At 45.0% G+C, this 27,944-nt stretch overlaps 1 protein-coding gene across 1 annotated transcript in view; it reads right to left on the reverse strand.

The window, feature by feature from the left end:
* cbwd (COBW domain containing) overlaps positions 1–27,944 on the reverse strand; it is an 88,859-nt gene that overhangs the window by 17,268 nt on the left and 43,647 nt on the right. The window contains exons 10-12 of the mRNA XM_084322361.1: positions 27,056–27,100; positions 19,053–19,109; positions 5,929–5,980 (exon numbers count right to left, since the gene is read on the reverse strand). Of these exons, the coding sequence (XP_084178487.1) occupies positions 5,929–5,980; positions 19,053–19,109; positions 27,056–27,100 (154 nt within the window). The remainder of the gene's footprint in view (positions 1–5,928; positions 5,981–19,052; positions 19,110–27,055; positions 27,101–27,944) is intronic.

Below are 27,944 nucleotides of genomic sequence, written 5' to 3' on the forward strand. Positions count from 1 at the left end.
TATACAAACTGACTATCTGAAATTCCTACAGTTTACTGTCATGGCTCATTTAAATATTCCACAACAGCATGTAAAATTCCAAGCAGTTATTTACACCGTCCCTGATGACTGTCGATACACGTGTCAAAAACCACAACTCTACTACCAGCACTGACACCTCTCTTGATCTGCCTATTCTCTCCCTCTCTTTCCCACCCGCTCTCCCTCTCCCCGCCCTCTCTCTCTCTCTCTTTTCCCCACTCTCTCTCTCTCTCTTGTTCCCTCCCTCTCCATTTCTCTCCCTTCCCCCCTCGCATGAACATCGGAAAGCTTTCCATTTTTGCACAAAATTAGTTCCCTTCTATCACTAACATTATTGTTTAAGCATTTGTGGTTGAAATAAAAAAAATTACGATTAATTGTGAATATTTTCATGTTGAGCTATAGATTGTGGATGAATACACACAGAAAGGTACACCATGCAAATGTTCATGCTTTATTTGTTTTAAACGAGACGATTTAGAAATGGGCAATGGGGGAAATACGTTGCAATTTTGCGAGGTGGACCGGCCGGAAACAGCAATGACGTCACCACTACACCTCCCTATTCTCTTTCCCACTCCGTTTTTCTCTCTCGCTTCCTCACTCTCCCTCTCTTTCTCTCCCCCTCTCTTTCGTTCCCTCTCTCTCTCCATTTCTCTCTCTATGTCCCTCTGCCCCTCCCTCTCCACCTCAAACTTCCTCGCAGCATTAAAGGGGCACTTAGCAGATATTTGTGTCTTTGTGTTGACGTGTTAAGGTTACACACTTCCCTTTTCTATTTGGTATAACAACAGAATAACAGCCTCTCATTAACATAAAAAGAGCAGCAAGGGGGAGGAGGAGGGGGGGTGAGGAGGAGGAGGGGGGGGGGGGGGGGGTTCAGCTTCATGCGGGAAAGAGGATCAGGAGAAAACAGATAACAATACCATCTATTTACTCACCCGCCCCCCTCCCCCTCCCCTAGCCCTAATGCCCCCACATCCTGTGATAAAAGTACAGAAAACAACAGACGACCAACATTTAAAATGTAAAAAGGGACAGTTCAGATTTTTGTGTGAACCAAAAACCCTATTCCTTAGAAATTATGTTGTTGTCGACCAGGTAAAGAGTCCCGTCTCTCAATCCATGCCTTGCTCATAGTGCCTCTCCGGCTAGTTAGCCACAAAACCAATGCAGAGTCCCACGGGGTCACGACCTCCCCGTCTGCGCCGAGGTTCACTCCCCACAGGACAAGAGCTTGACCCCCGGTGACCCCGGGCCGGGCTGAGACAGAACTCTAGTGGGCGGGGCTGAGAGACAGAACTCTAGTGGGCCGGGCTGAGACAGAACTCTAGTGGGCCGGGCTGAGACAGAACTCTAGTGGGCCGGGCTGAGAGACAGAACTCTAGTGGGCCGGGCCTGAGACAGAACTCTAGTGGGCCGGGCTGAGAGACAGAACTCTAGTGGGCCGGGCTGAGAGACAGAACTCTAGTGGGCCGGGCTGAGACAGAACTCTAGTGGGCCGGGCTGAGACAGAACTCTAGTGGGCCGGGCTGAGAGACAGAACTCTAGTGGGCCGGGCCTGAGACAGAACTCTAGTGGGCCGGGCTGAGACAGAACTCTAGTGGGCCGTGCTGAGAGACAGAACTCTAGTGGGCCGGGCTGAGAGACAGAACTCTAGTGGGCCGGGCTGAGAGACAGAACTCTAGTGGGCCGTGCTGAGACAGAACTCTAGTGGGCCGGGCTGAGACAGAACTCTAGTGGGCCGGGCTGAGACAGGCCTGAAAATCTGTTTCAAAAGGCCTTTGATTGCTAGCTTTTTCTTCTTGTGATTTAATTTTCTTTAATTTTAGATTACATTTTCTGTTTATACTATGTTTTTAACTATGTTCTATTTTTATTTTATTTTTTATTCTGTATTAAATTTTTATTATAATGAATAATTATTAAAAAAAAATAACTGTTTTAACCCCGTAGCACTTTGGGATCCTAGTGAACGAAAAGTGCAATACAAATACAATTTATTATTATTATTATTATTAGAACTCTAGGCTAGGGTTCTAAAAATCTGAACGATCCCTTTTAATGTATGATATGCAAGTAACGTGTTGTAAGTGTTTCATGACATGTTACATTACAGACCATTTGTGAGTGGTATTTATTTTGTGAGGATAAGTGTTAAATAGCTCTAGCTCTCACTGCATCACTGAGCACAGAGTGACGGTACAACTCTGGCAAAATCGACATTTTACACTTATTACTGTACATTTTACTGTATATCTTTGGCTGTATATTTTATAATGTATATAAATATCTCAGAATGTATGTCCCCGACTGTATTTTATTCTTATTCGTGATTTTTGACTACCTAAATGTTTACTGTATACTGACTTTTATATAAGTCTAGTAATGTATGAATTAGTAAATATAATATAGTAGGTTCTGATGAGTAAAAAGGGGTGGGATTAAATAAGTGTATGCTTCTTCCCACTCCTTTTCAAATATGTAAATACATTTTTGTTCTTTGTTATTTTTTATATACATTTATTATTTGAACGGCTTATGGCTATATCTGTACTTGATGTTTGTTTGTTGTGTTGCATATTTGAAATAAACTTCAATCAATCAATCAAAAACTGTGAGCGATCTGTAGTGCTGAATTTCCCTCTGGATCAATAAAGTACTTCTATTCTATTCTATACATTCTGACAGCCATCACTGATACAGAGTGTCTGGTCAGTAACATGGGTCTCCCAGTCCCTCCACTCTGCAGTAAACAGACATCACTGATACAGAGTGTCTGGTCAGTAACATGGGTCTCCCAGTCCCTCCACTCTGCAGTAAACAGACATCACTGATACAGAGTGTCTGGTCAGTAACATGGGTCTCCCAGTCCCTCCACTCTGCAGTAAACAGCCATCACTGATACAGAGTGTCTGGTCAGTAACATGGGTCTCCCAGTCCCTCCACTCTGCAGTAAACAGTCATCACTGATACAGAGTGTCTGGTCAGTAACATGGATCTCCCAGTCCCTCTGCTCTGCAGTAAACAGTCATCACTGATACAGAGTGTCTGGTCAGTAACATGGGTCTCCCAGTCCCTCCACTCTGCAGTAAACAGTCATCACTGATACAGAGTGTCTGGTCAGTAACATGGGTCTCCCAGTCCCTCTGCTCTGCAGTAAACAGTCATCACTGATAGAGTGTCTGGTCAGTAACATGGGTCTCCCAGTCCCTCCACTCTGCAGTAAACAGACATCACTGATACAGAGTGTCTGGTCAGTAACATGCGTCTCCCAGTCCCTCCACTCTGCAGTAAACAGACATCACTGATATAGAGTGTCTGGTCAGTAACATGGGTCTCCCAGTCCCTCCACTCTGCAGTAAACAGTCATCACTGATACAGAGTGTCTGGTCAGTAACATGGATCTCCCAGTCCCTCTGCTCTGCAGTAAACAGTCATCACTGATAGAGTGTCTGGTCAGTAACATGGGTCTCCCAGTCCCTCCACTCTGCAGTAAACAGACATCACTGATACAGAGTGTCTGGTCAGTAACATGCGTCTCCCAGTCCCTCCACTCTGCAGTAAACAGACATCACTGATATAGAGTGTCTGGTCAGTAACATGGGTCTCCCAGTCCCTCCACTCTGCAGTAAACAGCCATCACTGATACAGAGTGTTTGGTCAGTAACATGGGTCTCCCAGTCCCTCAGTGTAACTCAGAGTCATGCAGCAACACAGCTAGTATCTTCCTCTGCTAGGCTGGAATCATGTAAGCCCACATGGAGGCTCCAGACAGATGCTGCTGGAGTGGATACAGCCTTTTATTACTTCAGCCCAATTAACCTCGTAAACCTAGGACGTCTAGCCAAGGCACTGAGTGGCCAGTCTAGTCGAGAGTGAGAGAGAGCGTGAGAGAGACCAAGATACCAAGACATCAGAGACATATATATTATATATACATATTTTAGAATGTATATCCCTGACTGTATTTGTGTTCTTAACACTTTAATCGCCGATGGCGTGTTTAGACGTCATTCCTAGCCATGCTCATTCTGCCGAAGACGCCGTAACTCGTCTTTGATATCAATAATTCAAAAATCTGTGATCGAAATCATATTTCTCCTCCGGAGCCATGAGATGTACTGGTGAGCTCCACTCAACTGTCTAACGGTTCGAGAGCGCCATCTGGTGGCCGATCGGCAGATCGGCCAAGAGGGAGGGGCGCGCCAAACAGGAAGTGCTCATCCATATGTCGTCCGGGCACTCGCGATCGGTAGCCGGACTCCATCTCAACACACTGAATGATCAATCGCTCGCCCTAACTCAATAAACAACGTTATTTGGACGTATATAGTATTATACAACCTGGAAATGGTTCATCAGGATCAACATCCCATAATCGAAAACAGTCTACTCCACGCTGATCGTCCAACGGCGCGAGGAACATACGGTAAGATCCAGCGTTATTTTCTAACGTATTCCATATAAACTGCTCTGATGACCATATGACCCACACTAGACGAATGGTATAACGTTGCCCACGGAATTATAAACGCCCCCTCGCCCATCCGGTCAATATCAGATGATACGTAGTAACTTCTAGAACCACGTCCAGTTGAAATTTTCTATCTCGCGCCGTTTGCTATCAAACTGTATTTCATCATCAATATAATGCATTTGGAGCTATAAATCAAGTTCTGGAGAAAGCTGCAGAAAACGATAAAAACATACTTATACTTTAGACCATATTTTAGTATGAATATGTGAATGAAAAAGTATATCGTTGCTACACCCTGAACAATGGATATAGGACATTGAATGGGCCATAATAATGGCAATCTAGCAATAGAATTTAAAAAGTTATAGCCCTGCAAAGAAGGGGAACTTCTCCATAGACAAATAGAGCTGGCTAGGGATGGTAAATTATGAATTTAACCCATGGCGATCAAAGTGTTAATTGTGATTTTTGACTACCTAAATGTTCATTGTGAGCGATCTGTAGGGCTGAATTTCCCTCGGAATGAATAAAGTACTTCTATTATACTTCCCAGTTCCCACAAATTTGCAAACGCCCTCAGAGAGTTTGAAAACATGGCAAACAACATACTGTACCTACTGAAGTACAACAATGTGCAAACACAGCAGCAAGATTAGTTAAATAAAGCCCCTTTGAATTTAATTGAGAGAGAGAAAAAGAGAGAGAGAGAGAGAGAGAGAGAGAGAGAGAGAGAGAGAGAGAGAGAGAGAGAGAGAGAGACTGTACTGTATATGACCCTGGACAGGGCTGTTTGTGATGTAACAAGACAACAAAAGGTTGATCCTGACACAAATAAAAACAAAGCGAGGTGGTGGGGGGTTATATAGTCCTCTGTTTTTCCACTAAAGTGTCGTGGCTCGAGGGCCACCGTGGCTGACGTCTTTGCGTCGTCCTCGCGACAACAGCTTTGTCCATTATTTATTACGGCCTTAGTTTGTATCTTAAATGTTCTCGCAGGCAACAGTGAGATGCCACAGGGATGCACCTTTGGACATCTGAATGTGTTACTCTGTCACTCCCGCCTTATTTCTCCACTTCATTTAAGATTCTTTATTTAAACATTCGTCTATATTTTGTGATTCTTTTAAGATTTCCATTCCATTATATTATGACAAATAAATATCTTGAATCTTGAAAAGAAAGAAAGAAAGAAAGAAAGAAAGAAAGAAAGAAAGAAAGAAAGAAAGAAAGAAAGAAAGAAAGAAAGAAAGAAAGAAAGAAAGAAAGAAAGAAAGAAAGAAAGAAAGAAAGAAAGAAAGAAAGAAAGAAAGAAAGGAAGGAAGGAAGGAAGGAAGAACACATTCCCTTTACTCTCTCTGCGGACTCTGTTGAGACGAATCCAGACAACAGTTGGGTAATCAAGCGCTGGATCTCAAACATAAACGTACCTTGTCCAGATGCGGCCGTGTGTTTTTCACCAGCTGCAGCTTCTCAGCCAAGCTGCCGGGAGGGAGAGACGGACGATGAGGTCATCAGACGTGCAAACATTTGAAAGACTTTTGGATTCGGTTCACCTGCAGTCAGGAGGTGTGGTAGGTCGACGTGTGGGTTTGACTCAATCAAACCAACCATCGCTGACATTAGATTAGATTAGAATGTATTGTCATCATGCAGCACAAGTACAGTACAACGAAAATAAGTTTGGCGTCCAACCAGTAAAGTGCAACCTTAATATACAATGTGATTAAACTGGGTACACAATATATAAATGAGTACTACTGTAGCGCTAATCAGATGTATGTACAGAGTGTATTATATATTTATATAAATAGACAGTATGACTGCTACTGGCCAGCAGTGTAACTACTACATCATTTTAGCATGTACAATAATGCTGTATATACCATACTGTATATATATATATATATTTATTCTTACGTATATATATATATATATATATATATATATATATATATATATATATATATATATATATATTCGTCTGTACATACCTGCACATAATCATTTTTACATACCTGTAGATACTATATCTACTGTATATCTCAACATATCCCTTACCTACTCTTACTAGTTATAGTTACGCTGCTGGCCAGTATGACTTACTACCAAAGTGTCTTTATACCTGTATCACTGTACACATTAATACTACAACTCTGTACATCTGATTAGCACTATACTCAGTAGTACTAATTTAAATATTTTATACCCAGTTTAATCACCCGTGTACATTGTATATTACTATTGCACTTTACCGTTACATGTGCACTCTGGTTGGATGCCTGTTGTAATGTACTTGTGCTGTAATGATGATGATGACCATAGATTTGAATCTAACCTAAACCCTGGAGAGAAGTCTGTGCTCTCGGGGGCCTGGCTTCATTTGTTTACATGTTTGCTTGTTGGGTGAGGTGAAACAATAACAGAGGACAGATGAGCCCCCCCCCCCCCCCTGCATGTGTGTGTGTGACACGCTGTAAACACCCCCTTGATACCCCCGTTGTCCTCGCTGACCCCCCTCCCCTATAGCCCCACTCAGGTCTCTGACCTCACAAGGAGGCTAAACATTGTCCAGGGGCTTGAGCCCACAGTGCCGTTAGCCCCACACAGGAGGACTGGCAGGGGGGCGCTTCAAACAGCCAGTGTGGGTCCCGGGGAGGGGGGGACCCGGGGCCCTGAAAGGCCGGGGGGGGGGGGGGGGGGGGGCAAGAGGGACTCCTTGGGAGACCATGGACACACACCGCTTTAATCCTCTGCAGCTGGTCTCAGACTAGAGGCATGGAGGACACAGCTTTAAACAGAGCTGCCTCTTTTATCCCCCTGGAAGGACGAGCGCCGCTCCTATTCACCGGCTCCCCTCCTCCCAATAGAGGAGCGTGTTCATTAAGAGCAGGAACGTGGTAAACGTCCCGGTTCGTATCAGAGCGTCTGCGCGGCACAGAGAGGACCCGGCCCGGAGTGGCGGCCTGGCGGGCCAATGGAAATATGATGAAGCGAGGCCCCGTTTAGAGGGCGGGGGTTTAAAAACAACACTGGTTGATATCAGGCGGGACGTTATATTCTGTTGAGGCTAGTTCACATTGTATTTCCTGTTGAGTCTAGTTCACATTGCATTTCCTGTTGAGGCTAGTTCACATTGCATTTCCTGTTGAGGCTAGTTCACATTGCATTTCCTGTTCAGTTTAGTTTACATTGTATTTCCTGTTGAGGCTAGTTCACATTGCATTTCCTGTTCAGTTTAGTTTACATTGTATTTCCTGTTCAGTTTAGTTTACATTGTATTTCCTGTTGAGGCTAGTTATATTATCGTATAGCTTACGCTCTGCTCTATTGGAACATATTCCATATCCAGTCTATATACTGAATAAATGTCTCCACATGTACCTATACACACCCATCCGTCTGGCCACACCCCCATCCGCTCCTCTACATAAGCAGGGGTGTGGCCATACTAACGGCTCCTTCCTTATTTTCACCACGGCGAGTGTCTGTATACACCACTTGAGTTTAGTGTAAAACAGTTGGAAAGGAGCTACGTTGAAGAGAAGGAGCTGCGTTGACATTATATCTTTGTTTTCTCTCTCACTATTTTTCGAGGAAATACAGTGATAATGTCTTCGCCACCGGAGTGTCTAGAAGATGATGATCATTCTGACCTCCATTGGAGCTTCGTAGTAGGGGCTCGCGTCGCTGAGCAAATCCCCGCCTGCATTTCCTCCGCTCTGCAGTTGGACTTTGCTTGGGAGGCGCTCGGCCGTGTGAGGGCTGACGGCCTCTCTGGGGCGGGTGATGTGTTTGCAGCGCGGGCGCCAGGTGTGTTGGTTGTGGGGGGAACAACTACACAGTTTACGAAGATCCTGCCCCAGGCTGGTATTCTTTTTTCACTGCTCTAGCGGCGTGGAGAGGGTTCTGGTTTGATCCCCACGTTAACATGAGCTTCTCATCGAGAACTTTGTTTACTGGGGCTTTTCAAGATGAAAAATACCCGGCGCGAGGGAGGTGAGCTTGGTGTTTCATTATGAGAATATCCCCATGCTCAAGTCGGCTGCAGCCCGTGAGGGACTTGTTGCAGACACCGCTGTGTCTGATAAACACCGTTCTGAAGACTGTGTTGCCTTCTTTTTCTCTTCTCTCTTCGGATGAGGAGAGGGACAGACAGCGGTTGTCTGAAGTGTTGGCCTATATTGTTCTCACGTTGTACAGTTTCAGTGGTAGCTGCTTAGCTTGCTTCCTAGCCGGGTTGAGCTACCTGTTAGCCAGTTAACTGTTAGCTACGACGTTAGCTCCGTACGTTTGCTCGGCTGGGAACGTTAGCCTGATGCTATCAGTTAGCCTAGAGTTAGCTGTTAGCTTGTGCTACAACCGTTGAACATTAGCCGTGAGAATAGCAGGCGCTAGCACTCTGACTACGACATCATCTTTGACAGAAGATGTAGTCGGGCCTGCACCATGACCGGCTGCTGGAGGGGGGCGTCTCGCCGGAGCGAGGCACCGGCCATAGCTTCTTTTGCCCCGTCAGCGAGAGGCCTTTCGTCAACGTAGAGACCAGCCTGTGTTGCGGCCTTCTCATCCTGCATTCGTTGGTGCAGGTAAGGGTCCATTGGACATTACCCCACTCTTCCTTCCTTCCCCTCCCGAATATTTTGTTAATAACGATTGTTTTTTCCAAAATGTATGTTGCTTCACTACATTTGGAGATACGACATGTGCTATGTGTGAATTGTCTTGGTCGCTTGTATAGCTTGGGTACCGCTGGCCAAAGCTTGTGCTTTTCTCTCTACCTAGAAACAGCGTTGTTTTTTACGTGAGTAAAAATTAACTGGGTTTTTGTTGTATGATGAGAAGTTGTGTGTGTTCATGTAACGTTAGACAACGTGGCTGAGCCCACAACTGGCTGAGTTACCCTACAATGCTGTGCATAGTGGCATGTGATCGAGGGATGAGTCCCTCTCTCAGCTTGTGATGACAATAAACAGGTGGCAAGTTTTTTCACACATGAACAGGGCTGTACCTGTTCAAACAAGGTCTTCGGCTGTGCATGATGTAAAGCTTACTCTACACATTGGCGTCGTATCAGGGGTAAGGTGGTGAGGGGTGGGTTTCCCGGTTTTCCCCTGGGCCCCCCCCCCCTCCCCTCAAACATGATTTTGTTTACAATATGTGTCGTTTCGGGCGGCTACATGGCGTAGTGGGCAAGGCGCTCGCCACGAATGACGGAGACGCTGGGCTTGCCTGTTCGAGCCCAGCGCTCCACATTGCTTTCAGTTTAGCTGGTCGTCCGTACTAATACACATTGGCCGTATTAGGGGGTGGGAAACTGATGGGTGGGGATCGGGCGTTGTGGACAGCGACTCCTACAGGTCGGTTGGTGCGCCTGCGCAGTAGAATCAGGAAGTGTCGGGGGCAGCGTGAGCCTCCCACGCGTTACTCCTCGCCACTGAGAGATCGAGCTGCGCAGGTGAAAAGATGCGACTGCTGTTACCTCAAGTACCGGAGGGGACTTGTGCTATGTATGACTTAGTCCACATTGCAGCCAGCTTGTGGGAGGCAAGAAACAGCATCCGTGACAGGGGAGGGTTGAATTGGATGATACGAAATTGGGATGGGAGAAAATATAGAAAATGGGAGAAAAAGTGGATAAAAAAAAATATGTGTGTTGTTTCACTATGTTTTTGGGGATACGGTGTAACCCCTCAGCTTCTGCTGGGGTTGTGCTCTTGCTTAGAGAGGCAATTTTTTTCTGAAAATGTTTTGGTCGCTGTCATGTGGACTTAGCAAGGCCTGTGGCCAGTACTTAATCGAGGACTTGCGTCTTCTATCGTTATGAAAAACGGCGTTCCTCTTACGGTAGTGAGAGTGTACTTTCGCCCTTTTTTGTTGTGATGAAGGGTTGTGTGTGTCGTTAACACTTTCAGTGCCACCAGGGGGCGCACGACTTAGTGCTTGAATGACACCATCCACTTCAATGTTAACGTTAATATCGCCTAATCTATGTTTTAAATTATGGCTATGTGTCTAATCTGCCCGTCGCTTATCAAAGAATCATTTTCCAGTCAGTGCTGTCAAGGCAGATTGGTTTTTTATCACTTCATTTCCGTTTGAGAGCATTTTGAAAAGCACCCGTTTTGAGGTAAAAAACAGCCCATTCTGGGCCATTCTGTGATAATCGTCTTTTACTGGAATATTCCAGAACGTTGATATTTGTCGGCCTATTTATGAATCGTTTTCAAATAAACGCTAGATGATCAATATTATACGTACACGCACGCCCATTCGAGCCGCGCGCTGATAATAGCCGTTTTCATTTCCTCATGGATTTTACAGTGAAACCGATAGCACATTTCACAAAACAGCTTATATCTTCATCAAAACGAGTCTGATTATCCTAACACTGATAACATAGATTCCTTACCTGACATCAGATGGTATCCAACTGGTATATTCCAATTCCTGATCACTATTCGAAAAAATCGATAAGTGTATAGATCTAACGTGTATACAGTAGAACTCATGATCCGCGGCGCTCAGAGGATCCATAATGAACTCTGGTAACCCCGGCTGCATCAGTGGACTGGAAAATGTGGAGTACAGGATTTTTTCATTGAGTCCATTCCAAAATCCCTGATGTCATCTGGGAGACGATAGGGGGCGCTTTTTTCCACATCTGATCGCCGGCGGCTCTCGGGTAGGCTAGGGTAGGCTCGCGTGATGCAATATGATTTGAAAAAAAAAAAAAAAAAAAAATCAGAGAAATCTCGTGAGTGGCTTTCAACGTGACTATTATAAATCCGAGAAAACTCGTGAGTGGCAATCAAAGTGTTAAGATCCACAACTGGGTTAGGTGTTGGCCTACAGAAGTTACATGTGTAAGCTCTTGTACCAGGGCCCTTGGCCCTCTCTTGGTCTGTGTTTTTTCTTCCTTTAGGAAAAGGTGTACAAATTCAGGTGGCAGGTTCGCACATGAGCCTATGTGAAGCTGTTCCCTTGACAGGTATACATGCGCTTCATGTAGTACGCTATGACTGGTGTCATGGCTCTGCTTTGTCATTGCATCGTATCAGGGGTGAGGGGTCATGAGGGGGTGAACTGATAAACCCTCCCTCCCCTTTTTTTCTGATTGGTCAGGGGGTTGGACCTCCTGTCCTTCGGGCTTCCTGTCACGTTGCTGGGTCAGCGCGTCACATGGTAGGGAGGGGGGGGGGGGGGGGGGGGGGAGTTTCCTGGTCCCACGCGATATTTGGGCGGTGGGTCACGGAATTCCCCCCGCCATAGAGTATGTCACTGGGCGCGTTTCTATTGGTTGTGAGACTTCCGTGAGTTCTTTTCAGGCTCCATGTTGTGGACCTCTGTTATTGTCAAGATGAGTTATGCGGTGCGTGAGAACTTAAAAAGAAGTTCTGCTCTGTTGTATGTGTCTTGAGCTTGGTAGGTGATGCAATGCAGTAGAGACAATTTGTTCTTCTGCTCTGCTCCCTACTAGTAGTGTATATTGGGTCAGAGCCTCCTCTGAGTTTCAGAACCTCCCTCTCAGTGAGGGAGCCTCCTCAAGAGTTTCAGAGCCTCCTCCTCAGAGAGTCTTAGTCCAATTGTTACATGAATCTTTTTGGACATGTAGCTCAATGTTGCATATGTCTTTTCAATTATTACTCACGTGGGAAGTCTCTCTGGGGGTTCCCAGTCTCCTCTCTTTTATAGGGCAGGGTTGACAGGGGTGTTTTCCCTCGGGCGCGTCATCTGGGACCCATATCTGTGTCTTGGCCGGCTTCCTGCCGCTCTCCCAGGCGGCTTGGAGGGAACGTTATCTGGGTTCTTGTTAGAATTACTATTGATATGTTTTGGGTCTCGACGTGTACATAGTGTTGGCCCTGGGTGCTTCTGTGTGGAACCACGCATGGGCTTGCGCGCCTTGGTTGCTCATAATTGAAACAGCGTTTTTATGGGGCAACTAGGATGGAGTTTTGTCTCTTCCAAGCGCCAGTGTACTAGGTTAGTCTCGATGAATTCTCGTTCATCTCTGGAGGGAGATAACGGAATATATCAAAGCATTGGCGGAGGGGTCTCACGCCTTTGGGGTGGGCCACCGGGCGCGGCTTGGTGGCGCCCTCTGTGATGTTTTAGATCGACACGCGTACCTACCCCCCTCCTGGGACTGGGGATGGCGGCGTAATTAGGACACGGGACTGGTTCTGGTCGTGCCGGGGCGCAGATCTGCTGTTCTGGTACCCTGAGGGACTTTCGGGGGGAAAATGCTGGGTCGGCCCAGGCGTTGCAGGGTTTGATGTTATGGAGATGTTCGTGATTATGTCACTGCGTGTGATCCTTCACTGTTGCTTGGTCCATATTGTGTTGTACCTTGCGCTGTGCTAAAGGAGCCTGGTCCTTCTCCATTCTTTTTTCGCCGCTCTCTTCTCCTGCTTGGCGGGGCTGGGAGGGGGCTGTCGAGGTGGTTCTTGTTCCCCTCTGGCATCCCTGTGTACGTCCCGGTCCGCCGGGCCCAGGTCCGAACTCGTTCTCGTCTACCTGTTGGCCTGGGTTGACCCCTTCTTGGAAACTGGAACACTTGTACTGCTGTATAGCCAGTGTATACCCGCAGTTGTGTTTGAGTTTTTTCTTGGGGGGGTTATAGGAACAACCGCCTCCTGTTAGAACCAAGGTGGTGGTTGGTTTCCAGGTGTGTTGGTAGCGGAGTCGACTCTCGGGGTAGGCCGGGCTTGACCCCGTCTGCCTGTGAGTGTGCCCCCGCACCTTTCATGACGTCTGCCAATCGTGTCTGCCTTCTCTGCCTCGGCCCCTCTAGAGGGTCGGGTTTTTTTTGTGGAGGCTGCGACATGGTGCACAGCATACCATACGCCCCTTCCGCCGGGGTGCTGTTTTCAGCAGACCCCTTTGGTGCCTGTCTAGTCCGCAGTGCTCCAGGCTCAGGTCGAGTGACCTGTTGCCTGGATTGAGGGATCGACCTCTTTTGGGGGTTGTCTCCCCGGTGCGCTGCCTGGTCCCGCTGTGGGTGTAGCCTCTTGAGTGCTTCAGGGCGGCATGCTGTAGGGGGGAAGGGCCTGCTCTTGGATGGGCCCTGTCAGAATACGCTGGCGATGTGGGGGGTGGTGTCACTAGTGACCGCCTGGTGGGGTCTCGATGCTGCGGCGTCGTTGGCCTCACCAGGCCCCCTTTTCCGGGGGGGTCCAGTCCCTTCCTGGGGCTGGGTCCTCCTTTGCGCTCCGCTGCTACGGCCTTGCCACGGGGTTGGGTTTTTGCCCTTGACCCCGTGATATTAGGGGTTGTAACAGGGGTTTTATTTCTTCCCGTTCGTTCCCTAGTGGCATGTGGGTTGCGCGTTTGTGTAGTCGTGGGTTCTTCTGTGGGAAGGTAAGTCCCACGGTCTGCTCACCCTGTGCGTTTGAGTTGCTAAACCCCTCTTCGCACAGTCGGATCCGATTCCCTCCCGTCCTCCACTAGGGGGGTCCGGGGGCTCGGGTCCTCCCCGGTTCTGATGGTTGTGGGGGGCCTCAGCGGGTACATTTGTCGAGCTTCCGCTCTGCTCAGCTCCTGTGTTCCAATAGAGCAGAGCGTAAGCTATACGATAATATAACATACGGTTATCTCTATAACCATAGTTATATGAGTATAGCGAGCGCTCTGCTCTGACTCACTGAGGACCCCGTGGTCTTCGCCTTGGTGGTGAAAGACTTGGGAAGAAGCTGTTATTATGGCCACACCCCTGCTTATGTAGAGGAGCGGATGGGGGTGTGGCCAGACGGATGGGTGTGTATAGGTACATGTGGAGAAATGTATTCAGTATATAGACTGGATATGGAATATGTTCCAATAGAGCAGAGCGCTCGCTATACTCGTATAACTATGGTTATAGAGATAACCGTATGTTCACATTGTATTTCCTGTTCAGTTTAGTTTACATTGTATTTCCGTTCAGTCTAGTTCATATTGTATTAGTATATGTGACCAAAACTATATTTTCTTTATCGTAGGTAAGAAAAAAAAAGAAAAAAAAATAGATATGTATGCATGTATATATATATACCGTAATTCCTCTAATAGTAACCCCGGCTTGTATTTGTTTCAACTGTAGCGGATACCAGGCTTGTATTAGGAGGAGGCATGTATAAGAGAGAGGCCTATATTTCTAATTTTCAAACAGATCATAATGAATAAATCAACATTTTGTGTCAGTTTGAACCCAGTAAAATGTACTGGGTTCATTTATTGAAACCAAGCAAGTACTGTATGAAATACGGTAGTAAACAGTGCAATTACAGGTGGTCAAAAAAAGTTAAATAAAGTAAAAGAGTGCAATCACAATACTGGTATAATAATAATAATAATAACTTCGTTTTATACAATTCTGAGGTAGGCTTACTCTCTTGGTAAACATTAACACCATACCATTATATGGTATTTACTGCACAGCCAGGCCAGCATATAACAACAATAACTCTAATATACATGAAACTCGGCTTGTATTAGGAGGCCGGCTTATAATTGCTTAGCTCAACAGCGCACCCGGTCATTAATAGAGACCCGGTTTTTAATTGAATACCGGTTACTATTAGAGGAATTACGATATACATACATATATACATATATACATACATACACACACATTATATATACAGTATATGTGACCAAAAAATATATATATTATAGAAGAGAGAAAAATACAAGTATCTAAATCAGTGCCTCGTCACTTTGCATGCAGCCCACCTGCTGGTAACGTTAGCATCTCCTGGTTGAAACCCTGGTGCTTGAATGAATGAATGAAAACTTTATTTAACAGATTGCAGAATGGGTACAATACAGTACGGCTCAATACACACAATTGTTAAGGAGATGCAGACCAGAGAAAGACGTTTGTCTTGTTTACATCAGGGTCCCCCATTTTCAATTCATATTGACATTTATGACATACACAACATACATGACATTTATGGCATAGGGACATACAGGTATTTAGTACTGATACATTTGTGACATAAACGGCATTCAAATATACAGTACCGTTATCCATAGATCCTGACAGAGTATATACATATGATGGGGAGGGGACTGTACATTAGGAGGGGGTGGGTGGGTGGGAGAGAAATATACATACGGTGGGGAGGAGACTGTACATTTGGAGGGGGTGGGTGGGTGGGAGAGAAATATACATACGGTGGGGAGAGAATATACATGCGGTGGAGAGGAGACTGTCTATTAGGAGGGGGTGGGGGGTTTGGACATTTACGGTGGCCAGTTTAGAATTGCAGCCTCTCGTAGGTGCTCTTTAACACTTTGAGAGCCCACCACGTGATAACACGTGTTATCAGCCCGCCCCCTGAATGCCCACCACGACAATTAGCGTGTTATTTTTTTATTAGCGATCTGAATTCATATTTCATCAACGGAGTCTCCCGTTGGTAAACCAGCCCCATCAGGAGCTCAGATGTGAAAAAACCGCCCCCTATCGTCTCCCAGATGGTAATGCACCCTTTTGGAATGGACTCAATGAAAATGGATGAGAAAAGAAAAATCCGGAATCCACATTTTACTTCTCAGGCATGTACCCAGAGCCGATCGGATTCATTGTGGACCATCAGAACAGCGTGGAATATGTGTTTACAGTATGTAGCGTTGGATCAATAAAAGTGATTGATTTTTGGAATGGCGATCGGAATTGGAATGATCTTTTTGGAGAACATCTGATCTGAGGTAAGGAATCTATTTTACATGTCTTGGGATAATCAGAGTTGTATTCGCTGAGCTCTCAGCGTTCGCCCTATGTGTGTGTGTGTGGGCGATGGCTTTGAGGAAATCAGAGAATCGATTGTTCAGATCGCCTATATAGCGTGCATACGTACACATACTATCGATAATCTAGCGTTTATTTGAAAACGATTGATAAATAGGCCAAAAAATTACAACGTTCTAGAATATTCCAGTACAGGGTGTTTATCACAGAATCTTTTTATTTTCCTTGAAAACAAGGGCTTTTCAAAATGCTATAAAACGGAAATGAACAGATAAAAAAACAATCCGCTTCGACAATGTTGACTGGAAAACGAGTCATTGATAAGCGACAGGCAGATTAGACACATAGCCATAATTTAAAACATAGATTAGGCGTTATTAACGCTAACATTGAAGTGGATGCTGGGCATTCAAGCACTAAATTGTGCACCCCCTGCTGGCACTGAAAGTGTTAAGAGCGGTTTTGAATGTGGGTAGGGATTCACATTCCTTTACAGCTTTGGGTAGGGCGTTCCACATTGATGTGGCATAATTGCGAAACGTGTTTAGTCCCTTGTTTGAGCCGAATCTGGGTTTAACATGATTTGTTGCGCTTCCTCTGGTGTTGTGGTCGTGGTATTCACTGACCTTTGGGAAGTATTTTGACATGTACATGGGTACCTTAGTCATATAGTGCATCTTGTAGACCAGGCCCATTGCAAGTTGCTGTACTCTGTCGTCTACTCTAAGCCATCCTAGGTTGTCAAAGTGGGCAGGGGTGAGGTGGGTTCTGGGGGTAAGGTCAAGTAGTAGTCTGACCAGTTTGTTTTGTGATGTTTGTAATCTTGTTTTTAGCGCATTTGAGGTGCTTTGGTACCATGAGGTGCAAGCATAGTCGTAGTACCCTTGAATGAGTGCTCCTGTCAGAGTCTTCAGGGTATTCTTGTTTACCAGAGAGGATCCAGAGATCCGCTTACTTAGGCCATGTCCAGACTAAAACGATTTTGGTCGTTTTAGGCAAAGTATTTGATCGTTTGCACCGCTCTGCCACACGGAACTGCGTTCTGGCAGCCTGAAGACGATACTTTCTGATACCAGCTCCCAGAGTGCGTAATTCTGAAGACGCTCCCCATTGCGTCACCATCTTTACAATCGATACGCGTCTTCTCCTGAAGCGATGACACGATACTAACTAGAGATTAGCGTCACATAGCTGGCCTTTTTTTTCTGAAAACCTAAGCACATATTGTTCCATAGCATACGCCTTCAGTTGATCATAGGGATGGGAATCGGTTCCTAATTGTCCGATGCCTGGAACCGCGTGCCTCCCGTGACTTTCGATTCCCTTATCGCTGCCAGGTTTTCAAAACAACGTTAGCGTTAGCATGTAGCCATGGCAGACTTATTTGATTCCTTAAGGCAGTGGTTAAGACAGGTAGATCGCGGGCTGATTTCAAGTAGATCTTGATTAATAAAATTCGATTATTTGCTAAATCAACTCTTCCTCTCCTTGTTAACTACAACAAGCAATGCCGCTTGTTATTTAAGATGAGGTCGGACTCGGCACTGACAGATTTGTGTTCATTATGCTGCTTTTATAAAGCCTCAAATGACGGCTTACAATATACAATTTTGGCTGGTAGCTCTCGGGCTAGGTGGTAAATAAAAAAGTAGATCTTGGTTCAAAAAAGGTTGGGCACCCCTGCCTTAAGGGCTCGAAATTGCCTGGGTTTTGGTCATATGCTCCCGAAATGCTCCCGCTGTTTGGCTACTTCTATGTGCAGTGAAAACTACTTGAATGCTTTAGAACCTAGTCATTGATTTAGTTCAGGGTAAGGTAATATTAGCCGTGGAGCTAACGCTAGCTAACGTGAGCCAACGCTAACTAATCAAGCTCACAGAGAGAGATAAACAGCGGACAGCAGGTAGTGCAGGTACAAATACAATAAAACAGCGGGTGGGGGCTGTTGTGTAAACCTTGTACTCTTTAGTTCACATATAATAAGAGACGGAGTGTTTGTTTACTAGTCTGTAAGCCAGGCAGTACCGTGGTGCAACATACAAATGTGTCCGTGTAGCAACACAAGCCAATACCTTACAGGACAGGGGCCCGGGGAGGGAGCTGTGTGTGCGTGTGCGTGTGTGTGAGACAGAAGTCAGAGGAATAACGACAAAAAAATAAATACATTTTAAGAGAATCTCAAATACATTATTTTATTTAAGTGTAGGCTATAGTTAATGTTTTATTTTTTACAGTTTTTGTATTTTTCTGACATGGGGGCTCAACAATAAATGACAATCAGAAATGTCAAGTTGCATGTTGTTATTCTAACCAGCTTAGTTCCGTTGCATTTCCAATTTATTTATTTAAATTATAAGTCGATCAGGTAGCGATAAGGGAATCGAATCGATAAGCAGAATCGATAATGGAATCGTATCGATAAAATCCTATCAATTCCCATCCCTAGTTGATCATGACAAATCCTCTCTTACCTTGACGATTAAAAAGCCTCCATAATTTAGTAAATAAAGCTGTTAGCTAAATAGCTAACCAACTAAATACAATAGACAGTGGTATCCTGAGATAACGTTATGACAACGTTTGCTAGTCGAAATGACTGGCAACAGACACTAACACTTCCGGTCGGGGGGTTTCAAAATAAAAGAAACAGGAAAGACATTTATTTTGTAAATTTGTGGCATGCACTTATTATCTTGAGACGCTTTCATTTTTACGGAAACCTTAAAACGAAACGAAACGAAAACGAAAATCATTTTAGTCTGGACAAGGCCTTAGCTAACGTTAGCATCTCCTGGTTGAAACCCTGGTACTTACTTAGCTCCATCTTTGTTGTCGAAGGCGTGTAGATCTAGAACCTCCGCCAGGTCCACCCTGTGGAACAAGAGCATGAACACAGTGAGGCCCGGGGGACAGAATATCACGTGACACCGTTGCCTCTCATCGCTGTAACCATACCGGACAGGATTAGTTTTTCCCACTTACAAAGTACACTTTCACGCAACAGCTTTTTCACATCTTTATTTTTTGCGCTGCTTAATTCAATGCTGTATATATATATTTACCATATGCTGTATATATATATATATATATATATATTAGTGCTGTCAAACGATTAAAATATTTAACTCGATTAATCGCATGATTGTCCATAGTTAACTCGCGATTAATCGCAAATTAATCGCATTTTTTTTTTTTTACCTTAAACAGATCTTTTTCAAGTTCCAAGTTGTAATACTCTTATCAACATGCGAGTCAACAAATGCTTGCTTTATGCAGCCATTTAACACAAAAGGATGACCCTCATGCATTGCAAATTTGCATCAAATTCAAAACAGAGTGATGCACAAAATTACTTAAAAGAAAATAATAATTTAAAACAATGAATAAAGTGTGCATGAAATAATAGGGAAAGAAAACGTTAGGAACTTGTTACATTCACACACACAAGGGCTGATTAATCACACACACCCCTCTCTCCCTCACACACACTCTCCCAGCTCTCTTTCTCTCTTGCCCCTTCCTCATCTCTCTCACCCCCCTCTCTCTCTATATCTCACACACACACACACACACACACACACACACACACACACACACACACACACACACACACACACACACACACACACACACACACACACACACACACACACACACACACACACACACACACACACACACACTTCAGAAACAAACATAGTATCAATGAGAGCATCAATAATACACCTGAGTGAAGTCTAGTAAAAAAAAATTAATCTTGAGTTAAAAGAAATTAGTGGCATTAATAGAATCGGGAGTTAACGCGTTAATATCGCGTTAACTTTGACAGCCTTAATATATATATATATATATATCAATATCTGTCTGAATATACCTACTTATAAACCCACATATAACTGTATGATAGTGTTTACAATAATGCTGTATATACCGTATATATATATCCATATCTGTCTGTAAATACCTGCATATAATCCTTTTTACATACAGTATCTGTAGATACTATATCTATAACTGTACATATCCCTTACCTACTGTTACTAGTTACTCTGCTGGCCAGTACGACTTACTACCATAGTGTCTTTATACCTGTATCACTGTACATATTAATAATACTACAACTCTGTACATACATCTGATTAGCACCCAGTAGTACTAATTTATACATGTTATATCCAGTTGAATCAACTGTACTTGTATATTACTATTGCACTTTACCATTACATTTGCACTCTGGTTGGAGGCCAAACCCTCCTCATAAACCATGTATGGCTGCAGAACTCGTGAACTATTAGGAATGTCTGACTAAGTGTGTCGGACTCTTAACCACCAAAACCTGCACGACTACAACATAGTGTATATATATATATATATACACACACACACATAATTAATATGTTTATTGAGAGTAACATAATAGTATAACCGATAGGGCACACAGATGCTCATCTGCACCTTTGTTTACACAGTTCCCTTTTCTCATATTCAGATCTAAGTTTATTGCCTATATTTATGTCTTTCTACTATTACCCTGCCCATACCTCTATTTTATTCTATTATTTGTATTTTTTTGCACAATCAAGGCGGGCATGGCCACCTTCATTTCACTAAATGTCTCGTGTATGTGTATGTAACGAAAAAACCTCTTGAATCTTGAATCACACATGAAGTCCGTTACAGTATGAAGCACGCGGGAGATAATGTTACCACGACAACAGGACGCTCTCACATAGTGACCGGCGCCAAGTGGCCCCCGAACTCAAAGTCTTACATCAATATCGAGTCTGTGAGAGCAGCCTGACGGACTCCTCAAACACGTCCCCTCAAAACATGCCCTGCCCAACGGCACCGGGGCCAGCATCTCGCTGAGGGGGTGGGGGGGCTGTGGGAAGCTTTTTCTGATTAACCCCTCGTGGGACGTGTCTTTCATGTCTTCACCCTGGTGCCGCGCTCGCCGGGGTTCACAGGAGACACACCCCGCCTTTGATACCCGCTGACAACAAGACGGCTTCCATTAGTCACTCTACCTGGCTCCATCACATACACACACATGCACACACACACACACACATAGACAAGAATAGTTACACTCTCTCTCTCTCTCTCACACACACACTCACACAGACAAGAATAGTTACACTCTCTCTCTCTCTCTCTCTCACACACACACACACACACACACACACACACACACATGTACAAACAAACACACATACTGACACACACACACACACACCCCTCAGTATGCTATAAAAGAAGGGTCAGAGAGCAAAGACTTGTGGGAAACTGGACACTCTAGATGTTAGTGTTTGTTCTCAAGGGGAGTGATGTGTGTGTGATGTGTGTGTGTGTGTGTCAGCATGTGTGTGTGTGTCAGTATGGGTGCGGGCATGTGTGTCAGTATGTGTGTGTGTGTCAGTATGCGTGTGTGTGTGTGTGTGTGTCAGTATGCGTGTGTGTGTCAGTATGTGTGTGTGTGTCAGTGTTTGTGTGTGTGTCAGTATGTGTGTGTGTGTGTATCAGTGTGTGTGTGTGCGTGTCAGTATGCGTGTGTGTCGGTATGTGTGCGTGTCGGTATGTGTGTGTGTCGGTATGCGTCTGTGTGTCAGTATGTGTGTGTGTGTGTGTGTGTGTGTGTGTGTGTGTGTGTGTCAGTATGCGTGTGTGTGTGTGTGTGTGTGTGTCAGTATGCGTGTGTGTCAGTATGTGTGTGTCAGTATGTGTGTGTGTGTGTGTGTGTGTCGGTATGCGTCTGTGTGTCAGTATGTGTGTGTGTGTGTGTGTGTGTGTGTGTGTGTGTGTCAGTATGCGTGTGTGTGTGTGTGTGTGTGTGTCGGTATGCGTGTGTGTCAGTATGTGTGTGTCAGTATGTGTGTGTGTGTGTGTGTCGGTATGTGTCTGTGTGTCAATATGTGTGTGCAGTGGTGATTTCATAAGGGGTTGCACTGTGTTTTAATGACGTCACGTGCACGCGTGCATGCGCATAAATGTTCCCTCGCCTGCGCACAGAACAGCTCCGACCAGCATTATGATTATTATGTGCATAAATAGTAGGAAACATGTTTGTATAGGAAATTACTAGTTTTAGTTTAGTTTTTGTAAATATTGCCTTGAAATAGAGAAGCTGAAAAAGGTAGCAGGATGTAGCCTTCAATATATAAAGAAATTATATTGTCAACAGATTGTCAACAGGAAAAACAAACAATGTTTTAAATGTAATTTTTTTAATTGAATTAACTTAAACTAGAAAAGTAAATACAAAAAAAAAAAAAACTTGTTTCACAACAGAGTGGTTTCAAAACAGTAAAGCAACTGTACTGTATTTGCAAATCTGGTATGTCATAAATGTATAGATGTAGCAGTACTGTCTATCTGTATGTCGTGTGTGTCATAATATTATGATAAATTGAAAATGGGGGACCCTGATGTAAACAAGACGAAAGTCTTTCTCTGGTCTGCATCCCCTTAACAATTGTGTGTATTGAGTTGAGCTGTACTGTACCCACTCTGCAATCTGTTAATAAAGTTTTCAATCAATCAATCAATTAAAGCCCCCACCAATGGGTACAGTAAGACCTGCTTTATCAAAGCTATTTAATCAATATTTGCCTTTGTTGAAAATGTTAGCCCTCTGTACAACACCCTTATCTTCCAGAGGAGGACAGTTGCCTTCTGAAGCACAACTTAAGAAAGGTCTCATCCTTCCAGTCGGGACCATTTGTCACATAGTGAGAGGTTCCACAGCTCAAGCAAACCCCCACCAATTGGTACAGGGCTTGTATTTTGGTTTTGCTCTTCTCGTTCTTTGTTATGCTATCATTATGCTATTGTTATGCAAAGACAAGTAGCCAGGTACTTGGCGCACGGCACGGCGAGTCGAGTGAAAGTTGTGAACGCATTTTTGTGTGCATGTGCGTGCGCGACCGTGCTTCTGCTCAGAAATGAGGTGGAACGGCGTGCTACCGCGTCCCATGAGCACTGCACCACTGTGTGTGTGACTTGTGTGTCAGTATGTGTGTGTGTCAGTATGTGTGTGTGTGTGTGTGTGTGTGTGTGTGTGTGTGTGTGTGTCTTGTCTATGCAGTGTCACTAATGCGCTTCACCTTTGATACAGAGATCTAAGCAGCAGAGCAGGCGGCTCATCTGTTTACAGAGAAACACAACTGGAGCTTCCAGAGGAAAAACACTCACTCATCCTGCTCATAACCCTGACAACATGTTGTCAGATAACCCTAACCATTATCACATTTAAAAACACCCTGAAACAACATGTTGCCATAAGGCTGTCAAAGTTAACGCGTTATTAACGCACAATTCTTTTAAAGCAAGATTAACGTTTACAATTTTTTTTTAAATAAATAATTGACTTCTTTACTAGACTTCACTCGGGTGTATTAATGATACTCTCATTGATACTATGTTTGTTGAGAGAGAGAGAGAGAGAGAGAGAGAGAGAGAGAGAGAGAGAGAGAGAGAGAGAGAGAGAGAGAGAGAGAGAGAGAGAGAGAGAGAGAGAGAGAGAGAGAGAGAGAGAGAGAGAGAGAGAGACAGACAGACAGACAGACAGAGAGAGAGAGACAGACAGACAGACAGACAGACAGACAGAGAGAGAGAGAGAGATAAGAGAGAGAGAGAGAGAGAGAGGAGAGAGAGGGAGGGAGAGGGAGAGAGACAGATACAGAGACAGAGACAGAGACAGAGAGAGAGAGAGAGAGGTGAGAGATGAGGAAGGGGCAAGAGAGAAAGAGAGCTTGGAGAGTGTGTGAGAGAGAGAGAGAGAGAGAGGGGGTGGGTGGTGTGAGTCCTCAGCCCTTGTGTGGGTGAATGTAACAAGTTCAAGTAACGTTTTCTTTCCCCTATTATTTCATGCACACTTTATTCATTGTTTTAAATTATTATTTTCTTTTAAGTTATTTTGTGCATCACTCTGTTTTGAATTTGATGCAAATTTGCAATGCATGAGGGTCATCCTTTTGTGTTAAATGGCTGCATAAAGCAAGCATTTGTTGACTCATGTTGATGAGTATTAAAACTTGAAAAAGGTCCGTTTAAGGTAGATTTAGAACAGATAAAAAAATATGCGATTAATTTGCGATTAATCGCGAGTTAACTATGGACAATCATGCGATTAATCAGATTAAATATTTTAATCTATTGACAGCCAAGAGTCAAGTCAAGTCAAGAGTTTTATTTGTCACGGCATACAAGTATACAATGAAATGCGGGTGGTCTTGCCCGCAACGATGTGCAATACAGTGGTACAACATATAATAGAATCAAATAAAAACAACATTGTGCAATAAACAGGTAACAGGTAACATGGTGTGACATCTCGGTATCTGTACATAGTTATTTACAGAGCATATAGGACATGCTAGGTAGCTTTGGTAGTGCAATACACTGTTACTGTTGCTATACTCATTTAAAGTGGCCTTTCCTTTTGGCAATAAGTGTGGGTGTGTGCGGCATGAGTGTGTGCCCGCTCATGTTAAAGGGTTAAAGTGGCTGCTAGTGTGTGAGCGTGCACAGCGTGCATGTCGTGTGTGTGCTCATGTGTGCTTGTGTGTGGATAGTTCAGTGTTCTGTGGCACTCAATGTTCATTGTTCAAGGCTCTGATGGCCTGGGGGAAGAAGCTGAGCCTAAGCCTCTCTGTCCTAGTAGCTGGGGTTCGCAGGCGTCTGCCTGACCTCAGCAGCTGGAACAGGCTGTTATTGGGGTGGTGGGGGTCCTTCATTATTCTGCAGGCTCTGGATTTGCACCTCTTGTTGTATAGAACCTGCAGGGGAGGTAGTGTAATACCCGTGGTACGCTCGGCTGAGCGCACCACTCTCTGTAGGGCCTTCTTGTCCTGTGCCATGCTGTTTCCATACCAGGCAGTGATGTTTCCGGTCAAGATGCTCTCTATAGCTCCTGAGTAGAAGGACTGGAGTATCTTCCCCGATACTCTGAACTTCCTTAACTGTCTCAGGTGGTAGAGGCGCTGCTTCGCCTTCTTTACTACTGTGTCTATGTGTGTTTACCATGTCAGATCCTCTGAGATGTGGACCCCCAGGTACTTAAAGCTGCTCACCCTGTCCACGGTAGCCCCGTTAATCCTCAGTGGTGTGTGTGTCTCCTGCTGTCCTCTCCTATAATCCACGATCAGCTCCTTGGTTTTACCAATGTTCAGGAGCAGGCTGTTGTCCTGGCACCAGCGTTCCAGTACCTCAACCTCCTCCCGGTAGGCCTTCTCGTCGTTGTCCGAGATCAGCCCCACCACCACCGTGTCGTCGGCGAACTTCACTATGGAGTTGGAGCTGAACTTGGCCACACAATCGTGTGTGTAGAGTGAGTACAGCAGGGGGCTCAGAACACAGCCCTGGGGGGACCCGATGCTCAGGGTGATGGTGTTGGAGGTCTGACCCCCCACCCTGACCGCCTGGGGTCTTTCACTCAGAAAGTCCAGTACCCAGGCGCTCAGGGCGGAGCTCAGGCCCAGTTCGATCAGCTTGTCCACCAGTCTGGTGGGGACTATGGTGTTGAACGCTGAGCTGTAGTCAATGAACAACAGTCTCACATAGCCCCCCTTCTGACGATCAAGGTGAGAGAGGGTGCTGTGCAGTACCTGGGAGACCGCGTCGTCAGTGGACCTGTTTGTCCTGTATGCAAATTGCATAGGGTCCATATCACTGGGGAGGGAGGCACAAATGTGGTCCTTGACCAGCCTCTCGAAGCATTTCATGACCACAGAGGTGAGTGCCACCGGTCTGTAGTCATTTGGACATGTTGGGGAGGGTTTCTTCGGTACAGGGATGATGGTAGACATCTTGAAGCAGGCAGGGACCACTGACTCCGCCAGGGATTGATTAAATATGGCGGTGAACACCGGGGCTAGCTGGTTGGCACAGGACTTAAGTATGCGTCCTGTTATACCATCTGGGCCAGCAGCCTTCCTGGTGTTCACCTGCATAAATGCTCTTCTCACACTGTGTTCCGACAACGAGAGAGCGTCCCCGCGTCCCCGCGGTTGCCCCCCCCCCCCCCCCCCCTCCACAACAGCCGGCGCGCCAGTGATGTCACTAGCCGGAGAGCTAGCAGCGCCACTGTCTACACCAAACCGAGCGTAGAAAGAGTTGAGCTTGTCCGCGAGGGAGGCGTCGTCGCTCCCCATTGAGGGGGCGCTGACTTTGTAGTCAGTTATTGTCTTCAGTCCCCGCCATAAGCCTCTTGTGTCGTTTTGTGCCATTTGTGTCTCCAGTTTGTCAGCATATGTCCTCTTAGCAAGTTTAACAGCCTTGCGTAGAGTATAGACTGAAGCCTTATACTCCTCCATAGCCTTAACCCTTATCACATTTAAAACACCATGGACACAACATGTTGGCATATAACCCTAACCACATGTAAAACACCATCTCTAAAGAAAACTGCAATGTATAGAGCCATAACATATTGGAATAGGATCCCATTACATATCATACAGACGGAAAACAACAACAGTTTCAAAAAGAAACTTAAAGGAGCCATAATCCAGAAGGAAATCAATATATGTCATGCATGAGTGTAGCTGCATCCATGTTATCCAAACTTCTTCCGTTTACTTTGTGTTTTTTGGAATGGATTCACCTATGACCTTTTGTTTTATTTTCTATTGATTATGTATGTGATATATGACTGATTTACACCGAATGTTTCATATTTGTATGTGTATATCTGTGAGGACCCCAGGAAGAATAGTCAACACGTTGATGATGACAATGGGGATCCTAATAAACATAAACCATGGACACAACATGTTGTCATATAACCCTGACCCTTGACCCCAGGGACACTCACTCACCTCGACTTCTGAGTCTCCAGAATCTTCACAAGACCGTTCATAGACCTAGAATGACAGAACAAAATGACTGACACTACTGCTCAAATAGACCAATAAGAGTGTGACTCTCTCTCTCTCACACTATATTTATATATATATATATATATATTTTTTTTTATCTACTTTTTCTCCCCATTTTCAATTTTTCTCCCATCTCAATTTCGTATTATCCAATTCTTCCCTCCCCTGTCTCGAACGTTGCTAGACCATGCCTCCCACTGGTCGGCTGCAATGTGGACCAAGCCTTGCATCACGTGTCCCCTCCGGTACACGAGTAGGCAGCCGTCGCATCTTTTCACCTGCACAGCGCGATCTCTCAGTGGCGAGGAGTAACGCGTGGGAGGCTCACGCTGCCCCCGATACTTCCTGATTCTGCTGTACAGGCACACCAACTGACCTGTAGGAGTCGCTGTCCACAACGTCCGATCCCCACCCACCGGCTTTCCCACCCCCTAATACTGCCAATTGTGTTAGTATGAACGACCAGCCAAGCCGGAAGCAACGCCGAGAGCTGGGCTCGAACCCAGCATCTCCTGCGTTAGTGGCGAGCGCCTTGCCCACTGCGCCACTTAGCCGCCCCTATATTTATATTATTATTATATTATATTATATTAGCTGAACAGAGGTGCAGATGGTTCATATCTGGTAGAGTGAGAAATCCTCCCGAGGAACCTCTTCTGGATTATGACTAATCTGTTTAGATATGTTGCAGCACAGACTATATTGCAGTAGTTAAGGTAAGGAAATAAAAAGCTATAATACAAGGTTAGATGGGCAGAGGGATGGATCATGGGGCAGACCCTTCTCAATATACCAAGCATCATCATTGATTATTTTGCAGACATTATCA

Source organism: Notolepis coatsorum (assembly GCF_963971535.1).
Source record: "Notolepis coatsorum genome assembly, chromosome: 10".
Lineage (NCBI taxonomy): Eukaryota > Metazoa > Chordata > Actinopteri > Aulopiformes > Paralepididae > Notolepis > Notolepis coatsorum.